Source organism: Palaemon carinicauda, chromosome 5 (genome assembly GCF_036898095.1).
Source record: "Palaemon carinicauda isolate YSFRI2023 chromosome 5, ASM3689809v2, whole genome shotgun sequence".
Classification (NCBI taxonomy): Eukaryota; Metazoa; Arthropoda; class Malacostraca; order Decapoda; family Palaemonidae; genus Palaemon; species Palaemon carinicauda.
This window is the reverse complement of record NC_090729.1, coordinates 177,672,953-177,692,318: the sequence shown is the minus strand read 5'-3', so window position 1 is coordinate 177,692,318 and position 19,366 is coordinate 177,672,953. Positions and strand designations below refer to the sequence as shown.

At 38.0% G+C, this 19,366-nt stretch overlaps 1 protein-coding gene across 2 annotated transcripts in view; it reads left to right on the top strand.

The window, feature by feature from the left end:
• The window catches only part of LOC137641635 (kynurenine/alpha-aminoadipate aminotransferase, mitochondrial-like), a 47,980-nt gene that overhangs the window by 18,492 nt on the left and 10,122 nt on the right, over positions 1-19,366 (top strand). For both annotated transcript variants that reach the window (XM_068374372.1, XM_068374373.1), the window contains exons 4-9: positions 7,311-7,500; positions 14,840-14,971; positions 15,227-15,376; positions 16,100-16,279; positions 16,871-16,997; positions 19,300-19,349. In XM_068374372.1, the coding sequence (XP_068230473.1) occupies positions 7,311-7,500; positions 14,840-14,971; positions 15,227-15,376; positions 16,100-16,279; positions 16,871-16,997; positions 19,300-19,349 (829 nt within the window). The remainder of the gene's footprint in view (positions 1-7,310; positions 7,501-14,839; positions 14,972-15,226; positions 15,377-16,099; positions 16,280-16,870; positions 16,998-19,299; positions 19,350-19,366) is intronic.

Sequence of the window (19,366 nt, the reverse complement as noted above, 5' to 3'; positions counted from 1 at the left end):
ATGGGGAATCTGATGTATAACAGTATACAGTACAACTATGGCAAGAATGTTTAAGCACACACTCACAGGTTTTAGCTTCTCGAGGACCCTGCCACAGCACCTCCATTACTAAATGTCACCTCTGATAAACACTGATGCTTTCTTGAAAGACAGCAATGCTACCTGGATCCTTGTTTACCACTGGACATCATCACTTGACCCATTTGGTTTCACAAGTTTACCTTTTTATGCTTAGGTACTAGTTCTTTGGGGACCACACAGTTCCTAAACCCAAAAAGGGGCTTTGATAAAGAAAAAGAAAAAATTTTTAGAAGGTACTGTGTGGTCCCAAGACCCTCCACCATCTTTCCAGTGCACAGTAGTACTTTTGTATGGGTGATATGTCATCTTCTAGCAGATGAAAATCATTGGAAATGTTTTGACTTGTTTCCAGATAGCTTGGAATCTGGTCTAACCTACGTACACTTAGTCATTGTTTGCACATTGATACAGTCTCTAGGTCAGGGAAGGCCAGGTATTATTTCTTTGGTCCATTGTACTGTATTCTGTTATATCAGAATCCTTGTTCTAGCCTAACAGGAAGGTCCTTGCAGGCCAAATAAGTTTTTATTTGTTTAAAACCCCCATTGTATACTACACAAGTATTATACAGTACTATATACAGTAGGCTATGTTAATTTATTGTGTACAGTATAACACATAGTGCATGCATTTAGGAAAATTATTGGAGGATATCTAATATATTTAGTTTTTAAGTCTTCCCCATTTTTGTTCATATTATTTTAAGCTTTTTATGCCTTTGATTAAGAACTATCTGTTGTATTATTTGGTTAAAATGAAAACTCAGCTTACAGTTGAACACAATGGTATATTGATGATCATATACCATAGAAGAAAATACAGTAGCTACTATAAAGGTACAGGTGAATAATACTGAAAATATAAATATGAGCTTGTACCACGTGTGTCACACGATCGTACATAGTAACGACATTTCTCTTTTTAGTATATATTATCCTTTGTATCTTCGCTCTCCCCTCGCACAGACAGCAACTTGTTTTAACCTGTCTGCCTACTTCATGGTTAACTGTTAACAGAACTGGTTGCCGGTTGGACAGGTTGCTGTCAGTGTGAGGGGAGAGCAAAGATGAAAGAGATAATATATACAAAAAAGAGAAATGTCGTTAGTATGTACGATCGTGTGACACACGGGTGGTACATGATTGACCGATTACTCACCCGGTAAATATTTGCCTGGAGTTGATAGCTTAGATGATATTGATTGGGAAGTTATTGAAGAATTACAGACCTTTCGTCATTTAGAATAAGGATATGTTATCAGCGGCACTGGAATGGCCATAGAATTGTTTATGAGGTACTGTAGTGGGTAATAGTGGCATGAAGGTGAAGTTCCCTCCATCTGCCTGTCACAGAATAACCACTTTTGATTTTTGCTGCAACGAATGCATACATACTGTTATGTGGCTTTATTGACTGATGGATATTTTTTTTATTTTTGTGTGATAAGTGTTTGTTCCTTGTGTTTTTTTTTTTTGTGAAGGCTCATGCTTTTAAGTTGAAGCATAAATAATGGTAAGGATATAGTGAAATTGAATTTACTCCTGAGGATACAAGCCTTTAGAAGCCCTATTTGTTGTGTATCTGTATGAGAAGGTGACTGTTAACAGCGTTCATCCTTTGGAGAGTTGTTCTAGCTCTCAGTGTGAGCCTGGTGTGAAAACTACTGCTGTAGCATTGTTTGCAGGTGAGTGTTTCAACATGCATCAATCATCAGCATCATAGGTCAGCCACCTGCCTCATCAACACCGTGAGGCCAGTATGATGGAGAATTCTGGCATATCAATAAGTACAGTCCCTTCAAGGATCGAATAACCACACCATTCACGTAGGGTGTAGCGTACATCTCTCTGGTCCCTTCTGTGAGACACTCTGGGGTAGCCACAAATCAAGGTGTGTCCCATTCTGGTAGCTCTCCTGTAATTCATGAAAGAGATTGTGTTCCTCTGGCCTAGGCCCTTTCCTTTAGATCTTAGACTGTCTCGCCTGCCTCTATGAAGAAGCCTAAATTGTGACTTAGGTCACGGGTGGGATAGTCCTCATCTTCAGGACAAGAGCGCATGCATCTTATGCTAACCTGTCAGTAGCCTTCAGATTTACCTGTCAGGGTATGTGGAGCTGAATGTGGGTCTGAAACTTTTGGACCACTCTTGCGTCTTTAACTTATGGAAGTGTAACTCCCAGTTCCCTCGCAGGACTTATTGAGCATCTCATCTAAGACTGCGTTCGACATGTCGCGAGAAGAGGTATAATTCTTACACACTCATCGGATGTCTGATTTCGGCATGTTACATTATTTAGCACCTTTCTTGTGGCCTACGCCTGCTAAGAAGCAGTTCCTCCATCCGACTGACAAAGGGAGGAGGGGTTGGTGTCTCACCAAGCATTTCTCTAGATGTACCTACTTTGACGCTACTGACACCATTTCCCTGTTAGGAAGATGGGTTTTCTGTGCCCTAGTACTAGCTTCCTTGAAGTCAGTACTGGCTGAGGCATAACAGTTTCTACATCCCTATGATTAGCTATTAAGAGTTTTTTTGAGACAATTTTTTTGCTTCTGTACAGGTCCAGGAAGGATGACATGTCCAGGAAAGAAAGAAATCTGCCTGTTTAGTTCTAAGAGACGTCCTCCCACCAATGATTGAGTCTCCTTATTAAAAAAGATGATGAAAAGCTTTTATATACATAGGAACAAATATAATTTTTAAAAAGTAAATTATACAAACTTAGTCCTTCAAATTTAATTTTCCGCCTCAACTACCCCTTTCAATCATAGGATGGAGGACAAAAGTGGGTATTTTGTGACAGGTGTGTGGTGGGAGCATTCCCTTTTGCACCCCGTCATTACAAGCGGCTCTGTTAACTATTTAGTTGCCATTTCAGCTCGAGTAGAGAATTATTATACTGTATACAGTGTCCCTATTTTTGTAGTCGCCTCTTTCTCTAGCGACTAATGGTGGAGTAATTGATACCGCAGTGTTGAATTCACTATTTATTTGTCGTGATCAAACCTGGTGACTTAGACAATATGCGAGTTAGTATCATTACAAATTGACATGTTATTGATCTAAAATCCATGTGTCAGACAATGAATAACGCAATGATTTGTATGTTGATCGTTATAGCCTCCTCTAACTTACAGTTGTTAAAATACTAACATACTACATAATTGTGTACAACATTATACATACACGATGCGGTATTTTGGTAGTTTTGGAGATTGCTCTACGGTGTGTATTCTCTGCAAATTCTCGATCAAAACTACGTTATACATTCACAATGGAGATGTGTTTATGCTCCGCACATCAATGGCTTGATTCTTTTTCTATGGTGGTGTTCGTCATGTGTTAAGGCTAAAGGTTAATGTGCCCGGGATGAGCGCTTCCATAGTAAGCATATTTTCTCTCGCTAGCTTTTAACTCTTTACAGTATTCTAGTTCCCTTTCTTCCGTATAGCTATATTATTTATTTCACACATATACTTATTCTACATTCGCTGTTATGGCGATTACAGTTTTAAAGAACCCAGTTTTGTACAGTTAGGAAAAATAAAAATTACTTTTAGAATTTGTTTTACACTATTTCGATATCTACCTAGTTCGGATGTTTGTTAGGCTATCAAGTATAGCATAGCCTTGTTTAGTTACCCTAGTTGCCCTTTAGCTGAGTATTTTTTCTCTTCAACTGATTAGCTTGTGATAAATGGTAATTAACAAACCAATATCTGCTTCCTGAAATCCCATCAGTGTTACCAGATTTTTTATTTTAGGAGGGTGCAAGAAAACTTATGAGGTGCAGTGTTACGTCGTGTGTTTTGCTCCTATATGATCACAAACTATTGTCCTTTGATAAGAGTAGTCGACTGTGCTTTCAGCAAAGTTTGATTTGGTTATTAAAACTTATAACAAGGTGGTGGTAATTAGCTGGAGGGTGGTGGGCAAACCCTGTACACCCAATAAATCACTGAGCTCCCACTTTGTTTTCTTCAGCCAGACAGTACAGATGTACCTCACGATGTCCTCAGCAAGCTATTTTAATCGTTTGCTTTTTCATTTATTTAAATGTGTTGATAGATCATCATGTGCGAGGAATATTAAGAAAGAAGACAAGGAGATATAGTAGTGTCCTGATAACTGTAGCAGTTTTCTATGCAAACCTGCTGGTATCCACGTTCTGGTTCCCGTTGGACAACATTCCTGTTTGCTGTTTATTATCTCACTAGTGAGGCCTTGTGATGATAACAACATAATCCTAAGGAAGTTGGCATTCCTTAGACACTGCTGTGCTCCATTGGAGAAAGGAGGTTTTGCTGCCACCCTCCTGCTTCCTTTCTGTGTTTTCCCGTCCTGGAAAGCTCCTAGGGTGCCTTATTTGGTAGAGCCGTTTGGAAAAGGCAGACGAACTTCACGGCTTTCTACTTGCGAGAGTTTGCTCACAAGTTCCTTGACACCTTTATACTAGCAATCCCAGCTCCCTCGTGGGACAGATTGCAACTCGTCTTTGGTGATGTTTTGACTTGAGTCTGGGATGAAAGGTAGTATACAGAAGGTCCTCAACTTGCACACTTAGCATTAAGTATCTGTTTGTAAGTCGAATTTTGGTAAATTTTGGCCTAGGGTATGCCCAACTTGATTTCCAGCTCTAAAGTCGGCAAATAATCCTATTTCATACGAAATAAATATCAGGTTGCAAGTGTTGTTTTGCTTACTGTATTAAATGATATATTGTATTATTACAGTATTTCTTTATCTTATTACAGTAAACTAACTTTTGATACAATATCTAAGATTTATGATTTAAGTTAGATTTGTGTTTGTAAGTCGAATGGTTGTTAAGTCGAGGAACTTCTGTAACGTCCTCCTCTATTCATCCTTTTGCCCCTGTCTTTGGCGGTAAGCAGTGAAGGCGTTATAAATAAGGGCTCAATGGGCTGTCAGGAGGGCGAGTCTTACATGCTACCTTCCAGTTAACTACTGCTATTTTGTTATGTTTTAACAGCAGTATCCAGCTTTGTTGAAAGCATATTCCTATTAAAGGACTAAAAATTTTTGCATTTTGCAATATTCAAAATGAGCATTTGAGTGAGGATGTCTAATGTTGGAATCATCCATTCTTAGAGCTATGAGCGGTCTTTCAGCATATCCTTTGTAAAATTTTAGGAAAGTGTTTTTAACAGTAGCAATCTCTGGTGTCATAATTTTATGTAAGTGTAATGCCCCGTGTCTGTTAATTTACATTGAAGATTATTAAAATTTGTATCTAATAGTATTGGTCTGTATTTTTCATGTTTTCTGAAGTTGTTGAATCTGGCAATTGTAAACAATTTATTTCTTTCTGTTGCTTTTCAGTATTAAAGAAGTTGAGTATAAGAATTTTTAGCTTATTTCCATAGTTAAACTTAAAAATTATCCTTGTTTTCATAGTCCTACAGCTGCATGCTTAAAATCTTTCTCAAGCTGATGATAATGGTAGATTAACACAGAATAAGGTCTTAGTTCCCTCATTTGATATTTCTTATGCATCTTGTCTGTTTTAGTATTACTGTAATTTGTGTACATGTGTAGTTCTGTTGCATATGTTAATCTTATAGTGCATTGTTTCATTAGAAAAAAAGCACTATGTAAGCATGCTTTGAATATTTTGTGAAGCTTGCCAGTCTACTTACTTCTGAACTCTAGATGATAAATGTTATAGTTATGAGTACAGTACTGTATGTAGACCAAAGCTTGTAGGTTTAAATCCCACTTGCTACATAATTTTTAGAATAAAATTGCATTACTGGTTGCTGGTGTCGTTTCTGCAGATCCAGAGTATGTGAAGCATGAAAGGTTGGGACGTCCTGGAAGGTAAGATAGTATTTATTTTGTGAAAAGAATTACTCCTTAGTCCACAAGTTTTCCATAAAAGCTGTTTTTTTTTTTTCTTTTCAGGCTGTCTTTGTCATGAAACCCCCCCCCCAAAAAAAAAAATTCAAAGCTGTATACAGTGCAAACTTTTATCCTTATGTAGGAATATTCTTTAATCAAGACCTCAATTGGTTATTAAATTTTTGTTAACAAGGAAATGAACTCTGCGTTGTAATTTCAGAGGGAAATACCAGCCAACCACTAGTTGTTCCCAAGTTGGTGTTGTGTAAACACATCACTGTTCTGCAGTACTGTACAGGACTTGTGAGAGAGCTTTTTTTTTTTTTTTTTTAAATATTTTTTCTTGCCATTGATGTGCTTATGTTCTGCTGGAGGATGTTTGTTTTCCAGCCTTGCCCACCCTCCGATATTAGGTATCCAGAGTGAGAAGTTTCTCTCATTCTTTGTAGTCTCACTTGGGATCCATATGCACGTCTGAGATTGGCCTTAGATAGGTACCTTGTGCTTAGACTGTTTTTGTGTTAGCCTCAGTGAAGGTGATGGGAAAATATCAAGGTACATTTTATCTTGTCCAATTTCCAGATTGATGGAATCATTGCTCATGCTCATTTGTTCCTAGATTCAGGGCAGAAACCTAGAAAGTGTTGTTTCTGAGCTGAAATAAACAAGTTTCAGTTTCATGATTCCTAACTCCAAGATTTTATAAAAGTGATTAAGATTAAATGCTTTTATCCCTAGTGAAAGCTTTATGTTACATGTATTAAATGGAGAGGAGTCTACATTATGGGTTTGAATCATGTCTGTTTATGTCCACCAGCAAGCAGAGGAAGTTAAATAGATAAACCAGTCATTTGCCAAGAAGCAAAACTTTATATCCTTTTGCAAGAGCCCAATTTTCATTTAGCCAAGCAATGTTACTCATAAATTTCAAGGAGCACTTCTAAAAAATTGCTGTTACTAAGTGAAGTATTATGTACAGATAATAGGGTATTATTGATTTCTAATTAGGAACTAGAAACCCACAAGACAACAACACTTATCCTCTGAAACAAACATTTTGTGGCACCCTAGTAGTACCATCCAAACTTGGGTGATTTCCTCGTCAGGCTGGGAGGAGTGAAGAGAAGAAAAGTCCCCTAATGTTCTTTCCTTATGATGTAGGGTATTCCCCAGTATTGGGGACAGTTCCTTGTTAGATAGATAGAAAATATTTATTGATCTATACAAAAAGGGTGTTGCTAAATATTTAGCTGTATACTACAGTTTGGTTATGTATGGTATTGGTATCTTTACTGAAAAATTACTACTGTATAGAAATGTTACTGATAGTGGTGTTATATTAATTTACTTGTAACTAATTTACAGGTATCCACCTCTATTAAAGCAGCTGAAGAGTCTTACCGAACAGTTGCATGCACCACCACGGTGGGCAGACACAGAGTTAATCGTTACTGCTGGAAGCCAGGATGGTTTGTGCAAAGCAATCGAAATGATGGTCAATCCAGGGGATTATGTTGTAACACAAGAACCCTGTTATACTGGAACTCTATCCATTGTAAGTATTTAGATGCTGTATTCTGTTAGAACATATTCTCTTTAAGATCTTAGTGTAATTAGGTCTTAAGGGCTATGAATAAGATGCTAACATCCATAAATAAGATATATGCTTTTAATATTTCAAGGTTAAATCCTTCAGGCTCTACCCTCTGTGCATTAAGAATGTTGACTTATCTCTCTCTTGTACTAATGCCATGCTTCATGCTTTAAATATACTGCAATTGATACTAGAAGTTCTTTGCATTATTCCTTTTGCCTACAAACATATTGCTTTCTTTCTTTTACTTTTCTTCTATTTCCTTTGGTCTCTCCAAAGCAAGTTGTTAAACACCTTTATATATACAGTACCTCACTGTAACTTTCCCCCTTGCAAGCAACAATGAAGATATGAGATTTAGCATTACTGTATTATTTGATGGCTTCATTATGTATACCTCATTGCATTTTTCACCTTGCAAATGACAATGAAGATGTGAGAGATTTAGTAGTATTTTATTGTTGTTTAGCCTTATTAAAGTGTGTTCACGTTATAATACAATACTTCGATTATCTCTTTAAATCTGAATTTCTTCTGATGAGAATGCAAGCATGAAGTCACACTGAAGAGCGTGTTTACCACCAGCTAGTTTGGTTGTTGAAGGTTGTCAACAAAATGGTCAAAAAGATAGGTGTGTAAGAGAAGGACTGGTTGTAAGCCTTTCACCTGTCTGCATTCCATCAGTTTCTGGGGGCCATAAATATGACATATTTTCGTTGCAATGGAACTTTGATATGGGGTTTCTGAAGCTACATTAAAGCCTCGGTTGTCATTTGCTTCAGAATACGATTGAGACCAGACATATAAAGCTTCTTAATGGTACTGAAACAAAGGCTGCTACTCATCACAGTTTTTCACAGTTTTTGTGTAGCTGTCTCCCATTGCACACCTGCAAAGCAGAGCTGTAAACATTTTTGATAATGGTTATTGATAATGTTTATCCAAAAACGGAAAGTTGTGAGATCCACAATAGAATTGAAAATATAACCGAATTTCAAATAACCACACCTGTACTCTTCCTACAGGTTAAGTTAAATTTAGATTTTTCCTATGCATGTGCAAACCGTTCGTCCTTTACAATTAGGAATTTCTTCGGCCGAGCTGGAATGGACCTTGAAATCGGTAACGAGGTATTTAAAGACAAGACTCGTCAATTTTGTCTTCGGCCACAGCGATTACAAACTTACTTTTGCCTTCTATTCAAGGCTGTTTTATCTTTATCTCATTCTTATGTAGTTTGAATGGTTGAAATTGGCTTCATGTTAATAATGAAACTAAGCAGGCATGTGTGTGGAGGTTGGACATTGCATTGGTTTATGGCTAAAATGGCGATAGATCCACTCTCTCTGCACCTTAAGGATCACGATTCCCCTCAATTATCTCTATTTACTCAGTGTAGATCATGGCCTCTCATTAGCGGGAAGGGTAAGTCTTCTCTAGCATCATTCTTGGCAACATCCATGACACTGCCAAAGACACTGTTTAGCACTTAGCTTTCTTCATCGAATTCTCTGTTCGCTGAAGCCTCTTGGTATACAACCCTCCTTGGTTCTAAGGAGTATACTAAAGGAGCTGGGAGAACTCGAGTAGTTTTTCAGTCTTGTTAATGTGAGGGGATTGCCTCACTCCAAAATGTGCTGGAAGCTCGTGGTTTCAGACTGCCGATGACGAGTGACCTAGCCTTCTTAAAGGTCTTGTAGGTAGACCCTCGATGTCTTTTTCGAGGTACCTTATGTGATGCCAGAGCCAGTGACTGCTGTATGCCCTGTTGAGAAGATGGCATCTATTGGAGTCATCAGCTCTATCTCTATCAACAGAGGGAAGAATATGAGGTACTACTGCTACCTCTGTCTTGGTAGGTGCTAGATATCTTTCTTTCCTGGAGATTACCAGTCTGCTATGTCTTCAGTCTCCAATTTACGTTGCAGGCTCTGTCCTTGAGTCAGAACACAAATTTGTTCTCAAACAAATATCAACCCTCATCCTTTATTAGGAGAACGTTTTCATCATAGCTAGGTGGTGGTAATGAGGTAGCGGTAGTTACCACCGGGTGGCGGGTTAGCCCCTCCCACCCAACAGAACACTTGAGCTCTTCACTGGCGCCGTCAAATGGCGGTTTTAATCTTTTGTGTATTCGTTTAGATAATTGTTAGCAGATTGATGTGTGTGAGGGATATTTTCAACAGTATTACAGTACTGTTCCTCTTTATTCCCTCACAAATGGGAAGGAGTGTCTGCTGTAACCGAGTTAAAGGGGAGGGTCACCACTGTTCTTGTAATCCTCATCCCATGTTCGGAAAGGCACCTGGAAACCACTCTTGAAGGAGAACTTCAAGTTCCTCCTTCTCTTCTTCCTCATTTTTCTCTTCACTCACTGCTAGTTGGGATAGAAGGGCTTCAACCTTCTTTTCCCACTTTATGGACGAAGAAATCCTTAAAGATCAATTGATAGGATTTTTTTATATGTGACTCCTACTGTTTCTCTCCTTGTGGGTGAGACAGTTCCATAACATGACCCATGAGTCCCAGTGACTACCCTCACCGAAGAAAAAATAAAAAAGACTGAGAGACAAATAGACAACGCAGAGGACACCTGAGATGCTTCTTCGTCTCATCCCACACGGTCAGTCGGGACTTTTATTTGTCCTAAAGAGTGATTGACATGAGTTGTGTTTGCGTGACTCCTACCGTTTCTCTCACCTTGGAGAGACATTGTTGCTTCAGCAGCCCCTTGACTCTCTTTACCAAAGATGGAGAGGAGACGACAACTTGTTTTTGTGCCCACCATTTAAGGCATTTGTGCCTTCAACTTTAATCATTCCATAATTTTATATAATCTTCATTTTTTCCTGAAAGAAGGAGCGCTTGTATTTGTCTAGGAACAAATCATAAATTTCTAAAGTAATTAAAGTTCACTTTCCACTTCAACCACCCTATAAGCCCTGAGAGAAGGTCGAAGTGGCTACTCAGTTTACTGGCATGGGCGTGGGACTTCCCCCGTCTACCGCCAGTATATACCAAAACCTCATTATAAATTTTGACTGCTGAGTTCCAGCCAAGCTGAAAACACTCATATTAAAAGAATCAGGCTTGTATGGTTAAGAAAAATACAAATTGCTTTTAAAATTTGTGAATTTTTTATTCATTGCTTTTCAGTTACTCGAGACCTTCGAATGATTAAGAATAATGCGATTACAGTGAACCCTCGTTTATCGCGGTAGATAGGTTCCAGACGCGGGCGCGATAGGTGAAAATCCGCGAAGTAGTGACATCATATTTACCTATTTATTTAACATGTTTATTCGGACTTTTAAAACCTTCCCTTGTACGTAGTACTGTTAACAAACCACCCTTTAATGTACAGAACACTTAATGCTTGTACTACAGCACCCTAAACTAAAACAGGCACAAATATTAAAGGCGATTTTATATCATGCGTTTCCTAAACACCTAAAAAGCACGATAAAAAATGGCAACCAATGTTTTGTTTACGTTCATCTCTGATCATAATGAAGAAACAAACTCATTTAGTGTACAGTACACATATATGTATAGGTTAGTTTTTGCATCGATTATATTGATTATACAGTACTGTATGTTGATTTTTTTATTACCAATGTTTTAGTTTACGTATTTTTCTTAGGACTTCCAAATGAAATGTTTTTCTTTATGACGCCGCCTGAAACGACGGCGTGTACGCTCAGTAAACAACCACGCTCAGAACAAACAAGGCATTTAACCCGCATGATGATAGTGATAAATAATGATACAGTACATACAGTATTTACAGTAAAAGCATTTACAAAATATGTTACCTTACAAATATAATTTATACAGTATTGTACGTAGCAAAGCAGGAAAACAATTTACGAGAGAGAGAGAGAGAGAGAGAGAGAGAGAGAGAGAGAGAGAGAGATTGTTTTACGTACGTAAATGTAAATTTTAAACAAAAAAAATATGATAGGTTACAACATGTAGACTTTTAAAACCTTCCCTTTAACTAAATGCATACAGTACGTACAGTACTAAACTATAAAACAGGCACAAATACAGTTTTAGAATGTACAGTAAGAATATTAAAGTAAAAAATAAAGATTGTTACTGTACTCACCACGAAAGAAGTTGAAGAAAAACTTGAATGGTGATGGCGATGAATTTGCTGCACAGTAGAAATGATGATGAGGAAGCTGATGATGTGTTCTACTGTGCAGCCAGGTAGTATTTTACGTCTCTTCAGACGGAGGTGTCTTTTCCTGGGACACCTCTTCAACTTCTTCCTGGGAAACTTCTTCAATTTCTTCCGAAGGCGTACTAGCAGGAGGAACTGGCTCTTTTTTGCGAGGCTGGAAGAACATTGTGATCGGAAGTTGTTGCCGCTGCTTCTTTTTTCGATCCAAGAGCATTTTGTAGGGAGTCATGTCTTCATCGATCTTGTTGCAGAATTGCATCGAGCGAACCATATCCTCGTCCCACTCTTGCAACATTTCTTTCAACTCCTTCGCATGGTTGCAGGCCTTGGCAAGCCGTTCTAATGTTAAGCCCGTTTCTTCGACATTTTCTTGGGTCTCTTCCTGGGTATCACTCTCTTCTTCACTTGCCGATTTCGTCAGGTCTTCGAGGTCTGCGTCAGTTAGGGGCTGGGAATGGCAGTCCAACAACTCGTCGACGTCTTCAGTCGTCATGTCGCCAAACCCGTCACCTCCAATTATGGTAGCCAACTGCACAGATTTGCGTATTGCAGAGTGTTGGATTTCCGACGGAGTAAATCCCTTGTCGTCGTAAACAATATCAGGCCACAACTTCTTCCAGCTCGCATTCACGGTTGCAGGTTTCATCTCTTGAAGTGCCTTCTGAATATTCTGCAGGCACGTGGCTATGGTGTACTGCCGCCAGTACGCCTTCAAGTTAAAATCTTCATCCTCGTCATCTTGGGCAGCATCCACACACGCAACGAGGTCCGCCAAGGTGTTCTTCGTGTAGAGGGCCTTGAACGCTCTGATAACCCCCTGGTCCATCGGTTGAATTAATGACGTGGTGTTGGGTGGCAGGAACTCAACCTGAATGCCCTCATGCGACAGGTCAGTTGCGTGTCCACCAGCGTTATCCATAAGGAGAAGGATCTTGAATGGCAAGCCCTTCTCTAAGAGATATTTGCTGACTTGCGGGATAAAACACTGATGGAACCAGTTGGAGGTCAGCATCTTCGTAATCCATGCTTTTTGATTATGCAGCTAGTACATGGGAAGGAGATTCTTATTTTTATTTTTCAAAGCGCGAGGATTTTTCGACTTATAAATAAGCCCCGGCTTTAACAAAAATCCAGCAGCATTGCCACACATCACGAGGGTAACGCGATCCTTGAATGCTTTAAAGCCAGAGGCTTTGGCTTCCTCTTTGAACAGGAAAGTTCGCGACGGCATTCTCTTCCAAAACAAGCCAGTCTCATCCATATGAAAGACTTGTTCCGGCTTGTATCCACCTTCGGCGATAATATTCTTGAACGTCTGGTTCACGTAAGTTTCAGCAGCGGCAGTGTCAGCGGAAGCAGACTCCCCATGCAGGGAAACGCTTTTCAGGGCGAAGCGTTTCTGAAACTTCGCGAACCATCCTTTGCTGGCGGAAAAATGTTTCTGAGGCTGGGAATCAGTGGATGTCCCTGGTTGAGGATCATCTGCATCATCATCATCTTCAGCATGGTTGCCGTCGTCGTCTTTAGGTTCCTTTGCAGCAAAATTCTCATATAAGCTCAAAGCCTTTGTTTGGATGGTGTTCGTATCTAACGCTATGTTCTTCTTCCGGCAGTCGGCAATCCACACAGCTAAAGCACCTTCCATGCGTACGATCGTTTTATTACGCGTTGTAACGACTCGCTTCGCTGATCTGCTAAAGGTGATTGCAGCCGTCTTTCTAATGTTCTCCTCGTCCTTCTTGATATAGCGAACAGTAGATTCGTTGATGCCAAAATGGCGGCCGGCGGCCGCGTAACTTCTACCATCTTTTAACATGTCGAGAAGCGTAACCTTCTCAGCTATCGTCATCATCCTTCGGTGGCGTTTAGGCTCACTACCAGCCTTAAGAGAAGCAGAACGCTTGGGAGCCACTACAGTAGGATTTACAGTAACAAAAAGTTCAACTTAAAAAAGTCGCACACAGCACAGATTCACACACTTAAGAACGTCTACTCAGCGATACGCGGTAACAGAGAGTGGACGATCCAGCCCCGCGAGAACTTAGATGCTGCGGGTAGGAGATGCGGGCAAAACACCAATCACAGGCTAGATAACAAAACTTGAGTTCTGATTCGTCATCTATCAGCGCTTGAACCAATCACAACCCGTCTTACAGTACTATGATGCGTTGGTTACTTACTCATAGAAGATGCCCCGCGCATACCGAACGTACGTAGATTAAGTAAATACCGTAATAATAATAAATAATGATAATAATACTGTACAGTAATAATAATAATAATAATGATAATAATAATAACAATAATAATTTTATTAACAACAACAACAATAATAATAATACAGCTTTACGTACGCTATTTTACGCCTCTCTCTCTCTCTCTCTCTCTCTCTCTCTCTCTCTCTCTCTCTCTCTCTCTCTCTCTCTCTCTCTCTCTCGTACGCTTATTCGAAATGTGATTTTTGCAACAAAGAATATTATTGGATGCAGTACTACGTACGTATACATACAAAAGATTCATGGAAAAGAAGCACATCCATTACAGTACACACCATTCTAATATGGTATGACTGCATCTGATTTGCGTTTCATGTTCGATTTAATTTTACTACGTACTGTATACAGTACTGAATTATCGTATGATCACATTCTCTTTTCGTGTTTTATTTCTTTCTGTGCTGAATTATATATCATATGTAATGCAATGAACAATCAGTAAGAACAGATATTACTAATTACAGTATTAATGGAATTACAGGTAACAAAATATCGTATTTGGTTGTCTTCAGATTTCGCGGTATTTTCGAATTTTCCGGAAAATACGCGATATGTATATATATATGGGTTATGGGAAAACCCCGCGAAGTGGTGAATCCGCGATTGTCGAACCGCGAAGTAGCGAGGGTTCACTGTATGTGTTAAATTTATTATATTCTCTTTTGAGTGAAAGTTAACTAGCCTTATCAATATGAGAATTATTTTTGGAGTAACTAAAATACCTTCATCCCCAATATTTAGTAATTTAAATTATTCCCCCAAAATTTATTTATATTTGTATGTGATTAGTGAAACAATGCAATTACAATATAGTACAATTTTGGTTTATTTACAGTTAAATCCCTTGAAACCTCAATACTTGCCTGTAAAGTGTGACCACGAAGGAATGAATCCCAGTGCTCTGCGAGAAATGCTCTCAGGGTGGAATCCAGAGGAGATAAGGGATGCTGAAAATAATGTACCAAAAGTAGGTTGACCAGGAATCAAACACGTTTAAGGTTGTTATTGTGTAGTTATATCTAAGGCCCCATTGGTACAATTTAGGTAAGTAAGGAAGCTGGTAATAAAATATGTTACTTATTACTTTGTTGCCTATGTCAGTATATTGAATACCTAATTATTTTGTATGTGTAACATATAAAGCTTTAGTCATGTAAGGATACACTCTTTTAATGTTACTTGCATAATTGATGTGATATAAATACATCTCTATTAATTGCAGGTTTTGTATATCAATCCAAATGCTTGTAATCCCACTGGTGTTTCGGTCAGCGAAGGGAGACGTCGAGAAATCTATGAAATTGCGTCTGATTATAATCTCATTATATTAGAAGATGATCCGTATTATTTTGTGCAGTTTGAAAAACTAGAGGTAAGGATATGTTTTCAGTCTTAATGCCTGGAATATTTTAACTATGCATTTTCTTTTCTTGGTGTTTGTTGCCCTTGTTTATTTTAGGCTAACTTCTGGTAATTTCAAGTTTATTGTACTATACTGTACATACTTTTTTTCTGTTATTTAATTTTGTTGGTCATAGTAATGTATGAAATCTATTCCTATTTTATAAAAGTTTATGAATAAATAATAAGTTTATTATCAAAGCTAATGCAGCATCATGAATTCCCAAACACTTAATGTCTGGGGATTGAAACCCCACCATTTCTTGAACTCAGAAGTGTTAGCACATGTTTTTCCAGTCTTTTCAGTCTCCTGTGAAAATGTATAGCTAAGAAATAAGGATTGACCTGATATTCTCATGGCTAATTTTGATCTTTTAATTAATTTAATTTTGATTGAATTTTTGGTTATATAAATAATTTTCATTAGGGCCAAATTTATTGAATTTGATCAACTTTGTGATAACACATTTTTACTTCTACTATTTGTACACTGTTTATACTTTTACCCTTTGTACACTGTTTATCCTTTTACCATTTAATTCTGAAATTATCATAAATATTTAATGATCATTACAAGGTCTTTACATCTTATTGCTTCTAGATATGATGGTCATTTAGGTTTAAAGGAAATGTATGTTTTGCGATGATAAATAAGAATTAAAAGTGAGAAATTGGTTGCGATTTCTGATTTCAGGACTTTCCTCCAAGTTTTCTAAGTATGGACACAGATGGTCGTGTCCTAAGGTTTGACTCCTTCTCTAAAGTCCTAAGCTCAGGCATCAGAATTGGCTTCGTAACGGGCCCCAAACCCTTGGTCCAGAGAATTCTATTACATAAGCAGGTTTCTATTCTTCACGCTTCATCCCTGTCACAGGTATGTCCTGTGTCATGAGCTTTCCAGTATCATGACATCAGAGTTATGGTTTTAAGTTTTTAAATGAAAAAAGTAGGTCTTGTATCTATATTATAATCAAATATAAGGTGAAAAATGCAGATCATGCATCTTTTATTAACCCTTTTAGCCCCAGGCTATTTGGAAATTTCCAACCCTTAACCCCCAGGGGGTTATTTTTTTCCCAGCACATTTTGCAGTATATTTATTTTAGATTGCTCTAACAGCCTTAATTTTTGTCATAGAGAGGTCAGGTTGGTCTCATTCTCTTGGAAAATTCCAGAATTTTCTCAAAAAATTATCAAAAATATGAAAAAAAATTTTTTTATAGCATTTTTTGCAAGGGCATACCGGTACGTCCATGGGGGTAAAGGGATGGCTTTTGTGAAACGTACCAGTACGTCCTTTGGGGGTAAAAGGGTTAAGAATAAAGAGTAGTTTGAGATTACTGTACTATACTTGAATCACGCCTTTAGAATTTGTTAAAACTTTCCCAGTGGTGTAAATTGAAAGCAACTGGAAAATTATCTAAGATATTTTCTAGTGGTATTTTGCTATGCTCTATCTAAACAGGTGCTGATCAGTGAGCTATTACGAATTTGGGGAACTGATGGGTTTTTTAAGCACACCCAGGCTGTCCAGGAATTTTATCGGAAACAGAGAGATAACATGATGGAAGCTGCAGAAACACATCTCACTGGTTAGTGCTTATTAGTTTTATACATACATCATACATATACCAAGGTACTTCCCCCTAATTTGGGGGGTAGCCGACATCAACAAATGAAACAAAACAAAAAAGGGGACCTCTACTCTCTACGTTCCTCCCAGCCTAACAAGGGACTCAACCGAGTTCAGCTGGTACTGCTAGGGTGCCACAGCCCACCCTCCCAGTTTTATAAACTATAGTATTATGTCAATTTTTTCTGTGGGTGTTTCCCTATCATCGGGAACCAATTTCTGCTGGAACATGGCACTGAATGAGCGATCATTTCCTTAACGATTAGTTGCAAAAATATTTGTACTAGAATGGAGGAGTTTAATGCAAAGTAAAGTCACAATGAAACTTTTAAGGCCAAAAGAGTGCATGTAGTATTTGTTTTTATTTTCCATATTATATATTTTTTTTAGAAATACTATATAATTTTTTAGAAATACTGTACAGCACTGTATGCTGTTTATTAACACTACGCTAATTGTGGTTTTAGAAAGGAAGTACATGTTCTGTATTATTTACTAAGTGCATTAATTTTTTTTCATTTCCACATATTTATTGAAATTAATTTTTTTTCAGTTTTTATGAAGTCAAAATCACAAAACTGGTACATATTATCTTGATCCTATTACATTGTTTATTACAATTACAGTAGTTTACAATATTTGAGCAAAATAATGAAATGGATGTTATGTTTTTTATTTTGATATTGATTTTAGTACATTTTTAGGATTTTTTTTTTCCTAACTCTGATTTCAAACTTAAAACACCTCAAAGATATTTGCAACACATATATGTAAGACAGTTCTAATTTTCCTGTTTGAAACTTAACAGTAACTTAAATTATTCTGAGAAGTATTCTTTTCATAGTGAAGTGAATTGTAATATTGTCTAATACGTAACCAAATCTTTTGTCTTTTAGAAGAGGAAATCTCTAAAGCAGAGCTGGAATGGATGTTGAATTTGTTTTCAAAGTAGTTAACTTCAGGTAGTGTGTAGTCCCACTCACGCCCACTTTCTTGTTAAAGACTTCAGTTTTTTCTTCGCCTGCAATGAGTATGAACATATTGTTGTGTCTTATCCAAAGGCTGTTTTTGTGTTCCCTGAGGGTTCTGCAGGGCTGTCTGAAGAGGAATTAACGTCTCGGGCATTAGTTTTAACGACTCTCTTGCCACTTGCAAAGCAAAGAAAGAGGTGTTGAAGATCATGTTCTCTCTCTGGCTTCGTTAGACAATTTGTAGAGTTTACAGGTCTAGGCACAAGTTCTGATAAGAGCTCACTAAATCGGGTATCAGTCCCACCTTAGCCTTCAAAAAGAGTATTGTAGTCAGCCAGGTCATAAAGGCAGGAGTTTGGAAGTGAGAAACAACCATTATCACCTTGTATTTAAAGGTATATACCCACAAGTACTTCAACCCTTTTTTGTCTAGGCCCTATGGTGGCTGCTCAAGTAGTTGTAAAGCCAGCCCAGTTCCTTTGCAGGACAGAAATCATCTTGTCTACTGTAATGTAAAACTGTGAGTCTGGATGGAAAGTAAAATGACTGACTCCTTTCCTTCTTTCTTTCCCCTCTTTTGGAGATGGAATGGTGGTACAGTTACATGCTAGATTGGACATTGATGCTGGTAAGTTACATTTCTGACCACATTTTTATTAGACTAGATCTGTAAGTAGTAGTTCTCCACCATCTTTCCTTAATGATGTGGAGGCTTATGGAATGAACATCAAACCCATTAGTCATCCTGGACTGCATATCTCCATCATAGGAGAAGGATTTTTTCATCTATCAATCACAGGCCAGGTCCTATTGGCCTAATCATCCCAATGATAGGCAGATAGGGAGTTGCTAGAGTCATCGCCCTCACTCTTATATGGGACCAGGAAGACTGACATGTTCCAGGGAAGAAAAAGATTCCAGGACAGTTCTAGGGTGACTTCCTATCCACCAATAAGCAAGTTTCCCTATTTTAAATGACATAAGATTTGTTTACACATTGAAAAAAATAAATTTTTTAATGTAATAAGTAATTTTGCTACCTTTATAAATATGATTCTTTTAAAGTTTTAACTTTTCACCTCAACCACCCCTCTCAGTCCTGAGCCGAAGGTCAAAAGCGAAGAGTTTTTGACAGGAAAGTTGCCATGGGAATTTGGCCATGCTCGCCACCAGTCGATAGCTTCCTAGTCAACACTTTTAATAGCTGTTCTAGTTCCACTTAAGACCTTCACTTTTTGAAAGGACTCAGTGGCATTAAAATTTTTTTATATTTTTTTTTCTAACACGCAGGCTTGTGTGAATGGGCAGTTCCAACGGGAGGGATGTTTTTGTGGTTGAAGGTTAGTCATTTTTTTTT